Consider the following 14,967-nt stretch of genomic DNA (forward strand, 5'->3'; position numbering starts at 1 on the left):
TATCTGTTTTTCCTAAAAAGAGCGTAGACTCAGAGGTGACTTCATGCAGGTCTTTAAGATTCTAACGAGAACTGGCAACATCAAACGTGAGAAAATTCTTATATTGAATGAGAATCAAAGAACAATGGTCTCAAACTGACAGGAAATATATTTAATTTAGAAATGGGTAGAAACAATTTCACCAACCGTGTAGTCAATAAAGGGAATAAACTTCCTGCAGAGGCAGTGCAATGCAGTTCAGTTCGAATCTTTAAGATTCGTTTAGATAAACACCTAAGCAAGATGTTGTAATGCCTGCCATTTATTTTATAACATTTGTTTGTTATTATTTTTCTGCTTTTTAATGAGTATTTGCTTGATTACCATTTATTATCTTTCAATTTATTATTATTTACTATGTACCTGTTGTTATTGAACTTCGAATATTAATTTATGTTATCATTTGTATTACTATAATTTTATTTTTATTGATTCATTTGTTCATTAAAAAATAAATCGTATCAGACCTGGTTATGGACCAAAAGGTCACCTGTTGTTATGCTCCTCCTATGTAATCCTTTGTAATTAGGTGGAAATGATTACTCTCCACAAGATGCACATATTAAATTAATTATAAGCTGCTACCATCCCCAACAAAATGATCTCAGAAACTTCACAACAACAAATTCAACACATGGAAGAACAACCTCATAAAAGAGATACTGCTTGACACCACGAACAAGATCTTCTACGCACAAATAATAACAAAACAAAACCTTTCAACAAACTGGATTCATTCATCGTCAACAATGAACAATTCTTCATATGACATCTAATATCATTCTTTAAAAGACTTTACTGAAATGTGATAGTCGTGTCTCAAATGGTAAAATAAGCACTACTGAATATATTACCGTGGATATATTTAAAGCAACAATTACAAGTAACAATGGCATATAGCCTACTCCAAACAACTTTATGTAACACCAAGGAAAACAAAACTGTATCCTTCATGATGTGTAGATATTTATATCCACCAGTTATGCCACTCTTATGATGGCGACTTTTTTTTTTTTTTTTAATAGCAGACTTACAAATCTTTGGATATGAAAAAACAAAATTGAAATTATGCAATCGACCAAGGGTCACTCAAATAACAGCACAAATGAGAATAAAACAACATTTACAAATGACAATATGCGTGTGTGATGACACATCAACTAAACACTAGATTAATACTTAATAGCTGAAAATACCATCATACAGGAAAATTAAATCACTTAAGTCACATTGGAGAGGCCTCTCACCAGCGTCAATCATCACACACTGTGCGAGATGAACCTCTCGTGAAGAACTATGAGTCACTACGTGACATTTCAAATAAATCCTTCATGAGAAAGCGGAAAAGGATTCTTTCCCGTATGAGTCACCATGTGATGTCTAAGTTTATGTTTTTTCTGAGAAAGCTGCATCACACATGTCACACATGAAAGGCTTCTCTCTAGTGTTTGCCATGATGTCTTGTTTGAGATGACTCTTTTGTGAAAAAGTTGCATCACACATGTCACATTTGAAAGGCTTCTCTCAAGTGTGGTTCACTATATGTCGTTTGAGTCTACTCTTTCGTGAGAAAGCTTTATCACACAGTTCACATTGGAAGGGCTTCTCTCCAGTATGGGTCATCATGTGACGTTTCAGCTGACATTTTACTGAGAAAGCTGCATCACACAATTCACATTGAAATGGCTTATCTCCAGTGTGGGTCATCATGTGTCGTTTGAGACTACCTTTTACAGATAGAGTTTCATCACACAGGTCACACTTAAAAGGCTTTTCTCCAGTGTGGGTCACCATGTGATGTTTGAGATTACCCCTATGTGAGAAAGCTTTATCACACAGTTCACATTTGAAAGGCTTCTCTCCAGTATGGGTCACAATGTGTTGCTTGAGATCTGTCTTTCGTGAGAAAGCTGCATCACACAGGTCACACTTGAAAGGCTTCTCTCCAGTGTGGGTCACCATGTGTTGTTTGAGATTACCCCTATGTGAGAAAGCTTTATCACACAGTTCACATTTGAAAGGCTTCTCTCCAGTGTGGGTCATTATGTGTTGTTTGATAGTACCCTTATGTGAGAAAGCTGCATCACACACTTCACACTTGAAAGGCTTCTCTCCAGTGTGGATCACCATGTGGTGTTTGAGAGTACCCTTATGTGAGAAAGCTTTATCACATAGTTCACACTTGAAAGGCTTCTCTCCAGTGTGAATCAGTATGTGTAGTTTCAGACTTTTCTTTCGTGAGAAAGATGCATCACACAGGTCACACTTGAAAGGCTTCTCTCCAGTGTGGGTCACCATGTGATTTTTTAGATGACTCTTTTGTGAGAAAGATTTATCACACAGTTCACATTTGAAAGGCTTCTCTCCAGTATGGGTCACCATGTGTTTTTTGAGACTTGCCCTACGTGAGAAAGCTGTATCACACATGACACACTTGAAAGGCTTCCCTCCAGTATGGGTCATCATGTGTTGTTTGAGACTTCTCTTTATTGAGAAAGTTGCATCACACAGGTCACACTTGAAAGGCTTCTCTTCAGTGTGGGTCATTATGTGTTGTTTGAGACTTATCTTTATTGAGAAAGTTGCATCACACAGGTCACACTTGAAAGGCTTTTCTCTAGTGTGGGTCGCCATGTGTTGTTTGAGACTATCCTTTTGTGAGAAAGTTGTATCACATATGTCACATTTGAAAGGCTTTTCTCCAGTGTGGGTCACCATGTGTTGTTTGAGATTACCCTTTCGTGAGAAAGCTTTATCACACAGTTCACATTTGAAAGGCTTCTCTCCAGTGTGGGTCACCATGTGTTGTTTGAGATTTGTCTTTTGTGAGAAAGCTGTATCACACAAGTCACACTTGAAAGGCTTCTCCCCAGTGTGGTTCACTATGTGTAGTTTGAGACTGCTCTTTAGTGAGAAAGTTGCATCACACAAGTCACACTTGAAAGGTTTCTCTCCAGTGTGGGTCACCATGTGTTTTTTGAGAGTACCCTTCTCTGAGAAAGCTTTATCACACAGTTAACATTTGAAAGGCTTCTCTCCAGTGTGGGTCACCATGTGTCATTTGAGACTGTTCTTATGTGAGAAAGTTGCAGCACACAGGTCACATTTGAAAGAGTTTTCTCCAGTGTGGGTCACCATGTGTTGTTTGAGCCCACTTTTTAATGAGAAAGCTGCATCACACAGGTCACATTGAAATGGCTTCTCTCCAGTGTGGGTCATCATGTGTCGTTTGAGACCACCTTTTTCAGAGAAAGCTGCATCACACAGGTCACATTGGAAAGGCTTCTCTCTAGTGTGGGTCATTATGTGTCGTCTGAGATAACCCTTTTCTGAGAAAACTGCATAGCAAAGGTCACATTGGAAAGGCTTTTCTCCAGTGTGGGACATCAAGTGTAGTTTGAGATGATTATTATGTGAAAAAGCTACATCATAAAGGTCACATTAGAAAATTTTCTCTCCATTGTGGGTCATCGCATGATACTAATATGACTCATGAGATAGGTGTGCCACAGACACTACACCAGATATGTCGACAATACGAGATCTTCAAGTACCTTTTCCAAGGATTTCTTTTTATATTTAACCTCGATCTGAAATAATATAGTGGCGCATTAACCAAAATGCAGTAAGGGGAGGGGACAAACAACACATATAAAAGATTATATTTTGAAGAAAGAAATGGAAAGTTGAACATATATGTAAAAATGGATTTCTGCAGAAAATAAGACTGGGTCAATATAAATCAATCATAAAATAATATGGCAAAAAAAAAAAAAAAAAAAAAAAAAAAAAAAAAAAAAAAACAGGCAAATAAACACTGCTGAGAGATAAAGACACAAATATAAGATATCTGTGTATAATAAAGGATTTCTAGAACATTCTTATGTAAAATATATTGTTTGTTAATCATGTAGGAGTATAAAAAATATGCAAGTGCATTAATGCATTATCCAAAGTGCAGTGAATTAACAAACAATTTGTATTAAAGAAGCTTAAAGGAAAAATTAACAAAATAGGATTTAACAAAATACAAAAAAGGAGTGTAGAAACTGGAAAAAATAAACTGGCAAATTAAACATTAATATAGTAATTACAAAGAGAAAGAAGAGAAGGCCCATCAATATATATAAATACATACATACATACACCCCCCCATATTATATATATATATATATATATATGCAAAATAACCACAGGAAGAAGGAAACTTGTAGACAGTAAGTACTTTCGTATATTACATCTTCAGACTAAATGATACAGAGTGGGGTTTAAATATGTATCAGGTGGCAGCCATAGGGGGCGAAGGGGGGAGACAATACAATGTGAGGAGGGGGGATGACCTTACCCCTATCGACCTGACCAACACATAAGGGGCAATCTGGCAGAAAGATCTCGGTGACCATTTGGGTTATCAATCTATCACATTTAAAATGACCATAGCTTAAGTTTATATTTTTGTCAAACGTGCCTGATATTAAGCAAGATTCTATTATATTTCTTTCTTGCAAGCTTTTTCCTTTAGCTAAAATTGTTGCCTCAGACCAATCAAAATGATGGCTGTTTATTGATTTATGTTGGAATAACGCATTGTTTTCCTGGGCAGATCTCACACTATATTTATGTTGGGAAATCCTTGTTTCCAAGTTTTTCCCAGTTTGTCCAATATAAAATTTATTACAATCTTGGCAAGGAATTTTATAGACCACACCGTTGTTGTTAGGAGGGCTGTGGTCTATAAAATTCCTTGCCAAGATTGTAATAAATTTTATATTGGACAAACTGGGAAAAACTTGGAAACAAGGATTTCCCAACATAAATATAGTGTGAGATCTGCCCAGGAAAACAATGCGTTATTCCAACATAAATCAATAAACAACCATCATATTGATTGGTCTAAGGCTAAAGGAAAAAGCTTGCAAGAAATATAATAGAATCTTGCTTAATATCAGGCACGTTTGACAAAAATATAAACTTAAGCTATGGTAATTTCAAATGTGATAAATTGATAACCCAAATGGTCACCGAGATCTTTCCGCCAGATTGACCCCTATGTGTTGGTCAGGTTGATAGGGGTAAGGTCATCCCCCCTTCTTCATATTGTATTGTCTCCCCCCTTCGCCCCCTATGGTTGCCACCTGATACATATTTAAACCCTACTCTGCATCTCTGAAGATGTAATATACGAAAGTACTTACTGTCTACAAGTTTCCTTTCTCCTGTGGTTATTTTGCATTTTTGTATCACGGTGATGTGATTGCTTGCATATATACATATACATATATATATGTATATATAATGGAATAGCACAGATAACTGGAAATAAGAAATCTTGGTAAAAAATTTGCACAGGTCTACACCTACCCAATAATGAAGGATGTCAGAAATCAATTTGTGATTCTTGCTAATCCTTTATTGGATTCTACACTAAATCACTTGGATACTATAGTCAGGGATCACCTTCACACACAAAAAAACGAATAATTTTTTGGCAGAAATAGTATCAGAAGCCCTTGAATAAAACTTATTCTTATATGTCTATCTATCGCGGCAAAACGCGACAGACATATCAATACATCAAAATACCATAGGTTCCGATCAACACTGATTCAGTTGATAGAGATTGCAACGCTCCCTCCGGGTAAGCGATCATTTTTCCGCTGCTCCTTGTGTCAATGACACCAAACCGAAGGATGAGGGTTGGTACTGGACCGCAGATTAGTCGTCTGGTAGGACATGAGGATTGGGTAAGTGGGTCCTAGTCCACTTTTCCATTCTTGGTTGAAAGGAAACTTGATCTTTTCTCTGTATTTATTCTTCCAGAACTTCCATAAACTTACCACACCAGGGAAGGGGGGGAGGTTTGCAAACTTGTGTTCCTTTCAATAGTACATTTTACTCCAGGATTGGTTCCCTGTAAAACTTTATAACCCGTCTTCAGAAACACTACTACATCAATAAGAAACGGCGTAGGGTAGCTGAAAGATTCATGAGGCAGAATAAATCCTTACGAGACTATGGGGAGGTAACAAGAGGTTAATATGCCTCTTCCTGAAATATAACATAGGAAACGCCTCTTCAGAAATCTTTAAATTACCCTACTTAAAGTTTACAAATTATTTTATGTTAGGCTAGGTAGGTTAGGGCTAACCCCCTATACCGTAGTTATGTCATGACACCTTAAGACCTCAAAACCGACTATAAATGAGAATTGGGTTTGATACATATTTAAAAAATTATATAACCTAGTTATGAGAACGTAAAGGGTTATTCAAATACGTAGCAACACTCCAAGGGAGTTATTGCTAGCATTCGACTTGCATTCCCCTCACTCTCCTATTGGACAAGGGCTTCCCAATTAAATTTCTTTAAATGTTAATTAATGGTTCTGACTAACTCTTACCTTCGTGAAGGGATTATTTCGGATTATGATTTAGCAGCCTGGGTCGGCTGTCTTGAAGTTTTCGTGGCTTCTCCAATATGCCACGTAGATAGACTAGTTCAAAACAATGAGCCCTTTCTTTACCCTTCGTCCGATAGCGAGATTAGGACTTAATGTTTACGTAGTAACATTTTTTTTCATCATTTGTTAACGAATCCAGTTCTTTTTATGGATTTCTTTATAATTAATTCTAATCATTACAATAGTAAATTAAAAATATTAGAGCTGGATGATGAATCAATTTCTAAGTATTTCCAAAATTTTAAAGGGGTAACTTTTCCCCCTGACATATCATCTTAAGAGTGACAGATGAAAATAATCTAGTCAACTGAACCTTACCTACAACTAGGTTAGGTTAGACCCCCCCCCCCACAACACACGCACACAGTTCTATCAACTACAAAAACAAAGTGAATGGTGGGAGTAGCTTGTTGAGTTATCCATTTAAGTCAGTCATTTCAATGAATTGCGTTTTTTTTCTTGAAAATTTGTGTCCCCGTAAACCAGGAGGAGCCACCACAACTGCCCCCCCCCCTCTTGAGACCAGGGTACAGCTGCTAATAATATTGGCATCGTATGGTCAACAGACCGAGTATAATGTATATCAACTGTCCCAAACCACCTGAAAATTCCGAGACCCCCACACCACAATATATAAAATAAATAAATAAATAAATCGATAATGAAGAATGTAAACAAATGGAGAGTCCAGGAAAACGAGTGTCGTATATTATTTTCAAACTAAAGAGGGGTGTTATTATCTACATGTGGTGATATTGTATTGACAAGGAATTCCATGGAAACTCGTTTGAAAAAAAAAAATTGCGTGTTACTGGGACAGAGCCGAAAAATAATTTCTACCAAACAATGAATTGTACACGCTTGACTGTTGGATACAATGATGCTTGCTTATTACCTGTAAGACTTTGCTGTCCTGGAAAAATCGATGGTACTTCTTGATTCTGTATATATCCTAAGAACCACAAAGATTCTTGCAAATCCTTACATAAATCTTTCAAACACGGCTTTACGGTGTTTACTCCTGGCCAGACAAACCCAAATGTACAATTTTATTAAGAAAACTCAGATTCATGCTTTGTTAAGGGGAGACCTTTAATTAACGCCTCATGAACATGATATTTGTCTGTTGTCATATTTTCCAAACTGAATTTAAGTAATATGGTTATACTGAACTACCATTCTCAGCTCAAACATTCTGAGCCAGCCTAGCCCAAACGAAACCAACGTTATCAATTTCTTGCCTCGACACTGATACAGTCGTTGGTCATTGAATTAGATTCATCGTTAGATGATCAAATGTTTGTGAGGGTTTCTTGGCTATTTTGAAGCAACGTGGATTGGTGTTATTCACCGTGGAAGACGACGAAGGCCATTATTTGATCCCTAGAATGGTAACCCTCTATTTCCGAAACCTGAAAGGTAACCCCGGGGGAATTTCTCCCGAGAATTAGAATTTGAAACAAAACACTTGTAGTGTTTTTTTTAACACACAAAGAAAATACAACTCATACTCGGTTATTGAACAAAATTAAAATGAAATCATCCTTTGCATTATAATTATTTCTTAATTTTAAAAAATCAAAAGGAAACTTTTTCTTAAAAAATTGAATATTATTTTGATAAAAAAACAATAATAATACTGGTCAGATTGATTTCCTCTTGTGTAGGCGTGTTCTTGGGTCCTTTGACTATGTCCTGGCTGAGGCCCATACCTCCAGCTTTCCTACAATCTGCATGGGGCAATTAGTACCCCCGGGGGAGATTTTCCCTAAATGCAATCCCGAAAAAAAGATAGTGAGAGAGCCGGATAGCACAACCCTCCTCCACCAAGTCTGACAGACGACTGAAGGTAATGAGCTCACCAAGCTCCGCCCACCCTCCGTCACGGGTGCATCACATGATCACCACACTCTCCCGGGAGATAATCACCCCCATGTTACCGTTCTAGGGAGAATGTGGAACACTTTCGAAACAACAGCACATGGGTTTCCACGGACTTCAAACTCTCAAAGTCGACCATTATGCTGACTGGAGATAGATTAGGATTTAATTTCTTCAGCTCTTGTAAAAAAAAAAGTTGTATATGTGATTTGGCTTTTATCGGGGAGGAGAGCATAAATCAGAGGTACTGTACGACTATCTTGCAAAGCATGAATAGTATATAGTTGGGCAAAAATCTGAGGAACTGTTTTAAATATTCCGTCTATGAACCAATGAAAAGAAGATAACATTTCTACATTTTCATACGTTCCGAAAATTAAAATTCTTGACCTGCGCTCACCAACAGAGTTGTCAGAATCATAAAGAAGAAATTTTTGTCCATCGATGGTTCCTTTATACTGTTCTTCCACAACCAGTTCTTGTACATTTAATGGCAAAGGTAGTGCAGCATTAGCTCTTTGTCTTTGGTGTCTAATACTACGGCGCAAGTGATCAAGAGAGGGCATTTTAGTGGCTGCTTCTGCACATGAACCTGTATCATATTGTTGTTTTTCACAATAGGCACTTCGTAGATCCAGAAAATACTAATAATCATATGATACTTTAGGAAGGCTTTGGCAGGAAGTCCGCAAATTTATCCCTAATAATATAAGGGTTGAACAAGCTAAATTATGGTTATTAGCTTTTGAATATTTTTCTAATGTAGAACCTAAAAAATTTAAAAATTATTAAAATCTTTTTAATTCTTTTATTTCTTTTTAGTATTGTTGACTTAAAAATTTAAACTATATAAGGGTAACTGTTGTAGTATGTCAATATATTTCATAACAACACAGTCTATTTCTCCTCCATTTTCCTCACCCATCACTTTAATTTTCTTAGCGTCTTCCAGTGCTACCACCACTCCCTCCCTATCTTCTTCCTAGGGGCCAATTGTACCAGGGGGCAATTGCCAACGGGGGGAAATTGTGCTCCGGGGCAATTGTACCAGGGAGCAATTGTCAACGTGGGGAAAACGTGCTCCAGGACAATTGTACCAGGGGGCAATTGTCAACGGGGGGGAATTGTGCTCCGGGGCAATTGTACCAGGGGGCAATTGTCAACGAGGGGAAACTGTCCCCCGGGGGAAATGTTCCAGGGAGCAATTGTCAACGGGGTGAAATTGTCCTGATACGATTCGTACGGCTGATCTTGTTGCCATCAGAGAAGCCTTGAAGATATTCATCACCCATGCCCTACCCACCATCGCGTGTCACAGTCCTATCAGACTCTAGATCCAGTCTGATAGTTATTCAGATTAAGAAAGCTTAATCCCCGTCCAGCTCACAGTCAGTGACGCACTTAACAATATCAGTCGCGCCAACTGGGACCTCTGGATGGCAGACGACACTGTCACTGCTGCTCCACGTGATGGCCGACGTCCTGCCTTGGAGCGATTTCTACGACCCTAACCTCACTGTCCCCACACATCTCCACAATAAGTAGCACACCCAGTATACCGGTATATATTGCATTTGTGGCACGGAATTGTTATTATTCCGGTACTGCCTCGTCTATTAGAAATTACGTAAAAGGTGACGTCATATTGTACTCATTTATTGAACTCTGAAGGTTTAATTTCATTAAAGTAATAAATTATGTATATTTATATTATTGGATAAAGTCTGAATAATCAATCATTTTAATGATCAATTGCTACTGATAATTTGTAGTTTATTGAAAATTTTAAACATTTGAAATAAATACAGAAAATTCTGGTCGGTGAAAAAGTAAACAATGATCGAGTCATATATAGCTATTGCTTACTGCTAGCTGCTAGCTTCGGTTTCAAATATCTGTTTCTGTGAAATTAAGACGCTGAGAATTTGTGTCAACTAAAAGTAAATCATACAAAATTACTGTAAATCAATTTCGGAGGAACATTTACTCCCAACTGTAAAGAGAAACCTCTCTTTAAAAACAAAAGAGGATTACATCACAACTTAAAATAACAGTTGGTTAAACTCAACAAGGCGAAAGAGAGCAAGTACATACTCGGCCGAGTTAAAACTAGTCTCTCGAAAAGTCTTCGCCTCTTCAATAAATTACATCTAAATATCTAGAAGAAGGTAAGATTGAACTTTCTCATTTTGAATTAGTCTAACTAAAGTAAGAAATTGTTTGGATGAGGAAAACAGATCTTTTTCCAATACCTCCTCTGCCCAGCACCGCACGACCATTTCCGGATACTAAGGCCCCTTCTCGGTGCATAGTGAAAAGGATATTGGCATAATTATCAGTAACGATCTCAAATCATCTAAGCAGTGTATTTCAGTCTCTGAGAAAGCAAATAAGATTGTAGGACTGATTGCACAATCTTTTGACTTCAAAAGTCCATCTCTCATTAACAAGCTATATAAATCGTTAGTTCATCCATATTTGGAATATGCTGTTTCCGTATGGTCACCGAATCTCATTATATACACTGACAGATTGGAAAAAGTACAATGGCGAGCCACAAAACCTATTCCAAATAAAATAAAATAAAAAAAAATCATACAAAAATCGATGAAAGCATATGAATCTGTTTTCCCTGAAAAATCATAGACTCATTGACTTGATACAGATCTTTAAGTTTCCAAGGAGAATTGACAACATCAAGTGACAAAGTTTTCACATTGAATAAAAATCCAAGAATAAATGGTTTCAAACTCTCAAGAAAGATTTAATTTGGAAGTGGGTAGAAACTTCACCAACCGTGTAGTTAATGAATGGAATAAACTTCCTGCAGAGGCAGTGCAATTTAGTCCAGTTCGAAACTTTGAGATTCGCTTAGATAAGCACCTAATCAAGATGCTGTAATGCCTGTCATTTATATTGTTTGTTATTATTTGTCTATGCTTATTTGCTTATTATTTACTATTAGTTATGTCAATTATTTTCTATTTACGTGTTCGTTATTTAATTTTGCCTTTTATTTTATTATCATTTATATTTTTTTTATTTATCCACTGTTATTTTATTTATTTTTGCATCCGACCTAGTTATGGATCAAAAGGTCTGTTGGCATGCTCCTCCTTTCTAATTCTTTGTAATGAGGTAGAAACAATGATTACTCTCCACCAGATGTACATGTGTGAATTAATTATAAGCTATCATCCCTCACAAAATGATCTTGTAAACTTCACGAAAGCAACAAATTCAACACAAGAACAAACATATACAAAGGATACTGTTTGACACCATGAGCAAGCTCTTCTTTGCACAAATAACAAAACAAAACCGTTCAACAAACTGGATTTATTCGTTGTCAACAATGAACAATTCATCATATGACATCTAATATTCTTGTAAAGACTTCACTGAAATGTGATAGTAGTGTCTCAAATAATAAACACTATTGAGTATATTATCGTAGATATATTTACAGCAAGACAAATTACAAGTTACATCGGCAAATATTCCAAAAAAAAATAGATAATAGTAAACAGAACTGCATCCTTCATTATGTAGATATCTATATCCGTCACTTACACCACGTATCTAAAGATTGCGATTTTTCTTTTTCTTTTTTGTAATTACAGAAACATTTGTACACTTAATGGAACACTTAGGAATCTTTGGTTATGAAAAAGCAAAATTGCAATTATCCAATGGATCCAAAGGTCACTCAAATAACTGCACAACTGAGATTAAAAAACTAACATTTACTCGTACAGCTGACAGTATGCGTGTGTGATGACTAATCTACCAAACATTAGTTCAACAATTAATAGCTGAAAATACCATCATACAGAAAAATTAAATCACTCAGGTCACATTGGAGATGCCTCTCACCAACATCAATCATCACACACTGTATGAGATGAACCTTTCGTGAAGAAGTATGAGTCACAACGTGACATTTGAAATAAATAAATCCTTTGTGAGAAAGTGGAAAAGGCTCCTTTCCCGTATGGGTCATCATGTGATGTCTAAGTTTACTTGTTTTCTGAAATAGCTGCATCACACATATCACACTTCAATGGCTTCTCTCAAGTGTTTGCCATGATGTCTTGTTTGAGATGACTCTTTTGTGAAACAGTTGCATCACACATGTCACACTTGAAAGGCTTCTCTCAAGTGTGGGTCACCATGTGTTTTTTGAGATTACCCTTTAGTGAGAAAGCTTTATCACACAGTTCACATTTGAAAGGCTTCTCTCCAGTATGGGTCACCACGTGTTGTTTGAGACTTATCCTTCGTGAGAAAGTTGTATCACATATGTCACATTTGAAAGGCTTCTCTCCAGTATGGGTCATCATGTGACGTTTGAGCCAACATTTTTCTGAGAAAGCTGCATCACACAGGTCACATTGAAATGGCTTCTCTCCAGTGTGGGTCATCATGTGTCGTTTGGGACCACCTTTTTCAGACAAAGTTGCATCACACAGGTCACACTTGAAAGGCTTTTCTCCAGTGTGGGTCACCATGTGTTTTTTGAGAGTACCCTTCTCTGAGAAAGCTTTATCACACAGTTCACATTTGAAAGGCTTCTCTCCAGTATGGGTCACCATGTGTTGTTCGAGATCTTTCTTTTGTGAGAAAGCTGTATCACATACGCCACACCTGAAAGGCTTCTCTCCAGTGTGGTTCACTATGTGTAGTTTGAGAGTGCTCTTTTGTGAGAAGGTTGCATCACATAGGTCACACTTGAAAGGCTTTTCTCCAGTGTGGGTCACCATGTGTCGTTTGATGCCTTTCTTTTGTGAGAAAGTTGCATCACACAGGTCACACTTGAAAGGCTTTTCTCCAGTGTGGGTCACCATGTGATTTTTTAGACTACCCGTTTGTGAGAAAGTTGCATCACACAGTTCACATTTGAAAGGCTTCTCTCCAGTATGGGTCACCATGTGTTGTTTGAGAGCACCCTTTTGTGAGAAAGCTTTATCACACAGTTCGCATTTGAAAGGCTTCTCTCCAGTATGGGTCAAAATGTGACGTTTCAGCCGACTTTTTAATGAGAAAGCTCCATCACACAGGTCACATTGAAATGGCTTCTCTCCAGTGTGGGTCATCATGTGTCGTTTGAGACCACCTTTTTCAGAGAAAACTGCATCACACAGGTCACACTTGAAAGGCTTCTCTCCAGTGTGGGTCACCATGTGTTGTTTGAGAGTACCCTTTTGTGAGAAAGCTTTATCACACAGTTCACATTTGAAAGGCTTCTCTCCAGTATGGGTCACCATGTGTTGTTTGAGACTTGTCTTTTGTGAGAAAGCTGTATCACACATGTCACACTTGAAAGGCTTCTCTCCACTGTGGTTCACAATGTGTAGTTTGAGACTTGCCCTTTGTGAGAAGGTTGCATCACACAGGTCACACTTGAAAGGCTTCTCTCCAGTGTGGATCACCATGTGTTGTTTGAGAGTAGCCTTTTGTGAGAAAGTTGCATCACACAGGTCACACTTGAAAGGCTTTTCTCCAGTGTGGGTCACCATGTGATTTTTTAGATTACGCTTTTGTGAGAAAGTTGCATCACACAGGTCACACTTGAAAGGCTTCTCTCCAGTGTGGGTCACCATGTGTTGTTTGAGACCTTTCTTTAGTGAGAAAGCTGCATCACACAGGTCACACTTGAAAGGCTTCTCTCCAGTGTGGGTCACCATGTGTCGTTTGAGATCACCCTTTTGTGAGAAAGTTTTATCACACAGTTTACATTTGAAAGGCTTCTCTCCAGTGTGGTTCACTATGTGTCGTTTGAGACTGTTCTTATGTGAGAAAGCTGCATCACACAGTTCACATGTGAAAGACTTTTCTCCAGTATGTGTCATCATGTGACGTTTCAGCCGACTTTTTAATGAGAAAGCTGCATCACACAGGTCACATTGAAATGGCTTCTCTCCAGTGTGGGTCATCATGTGTCGTTTGAGACCACCTTTTTCAGAGAAAGCTGCATCACACAGGTCACATTGGAAAGGCTTCTCTCTAGTGTGGGTCATTATGTGTCGTCAGAGATAACCCTTTTCTGAGAAAACTGCATAGCAAAGGTCACATTGGAAAGGCTTTTCTCCAGTGTGGGACATCAAGTGTAGTTTGAGATGCTTATTATGTGAAAAAGCTACATCATAAAGGTCATATTAGAAAATTTTCTCTCCATTGTGGGTCATCGCGTGATACTTATATAACTCATGAGATAGGTGTGCCGCAGACGCCACGCCAGATGTGTCAACAATACGAGATCTTCAAGTACCTTTTCCAAGGAAATTTTTATATTCAACCTCGATCTGAAATAATATAGTGGCGCATTAACCAAAATCCAGTAAGGGGAGAGGACAAACAACACATATAAAAGATTATATTGAAAAGAAAGAAATGGAAAGTTGAACATATATGTAAAAATGGATTTCTGCAGAAAAAAAAGACTGGGTCAATATGAATTAATCATAAAATAATAAGGCAAAACACCAGGTGAATAGACACTGCAGAGAGATAAAGACACTAAAACAGGATATCTGTGTATAATGTAGGATTTCTAGAACATTCTTATGTAGAATGCATCATTTGCT

General features: G+C 37.5%; 1 protein-coding gene across 1 annotated transcript in view; it reads right to left on the minus strand.

Moving 5' to 3' along the window:
* Positions 1–885: 885 nt before the first annotated feature.
* LOC143030315 (uncharacterized) overlaps positions 886–14,967 on the minus strand; it is a 41,007-nt gene continuing 26,925 nt past the window's right edge. The window contains exons 2-5 of the mRNA XM_076193469.1: positions 12,553–14,164; positions 8,781–9,024; positions 8,440–8,560; positions 886–3,055 (exon numbers count right to left, since the gene is read on the minus strand). Coding sequence (XP_076049584.1) covers positions 1,564–3,055; positions 8,440–8,560; positions 8,781–9,024; positions 12,553–14,164 — 3,469 coding nt within the window. The 3' untranslated portion in view covers positions 886–1,563. The remainder of the gene's footprint in view (positions 3,056–8,439; positions 8,561–8,780; positions 9,025–12,552; positions 14,165–14,967) is intronic.

This window comes from Oratosquilla oratoria, chromosome 12, assembly GCF_046742065.1.
Source record: "Oratosquilla oratoria isolate Oo_2021 chromosome 12, ASM4674206v1, whole genome shotgun sequence".
Taxonomy (NCBI): Eukaryota; Metazoa; Arthropoda; class Malacostraca; order Stomatopoda; family Squillidae; genus Oratosquilla; species Oratosquilla oratoria.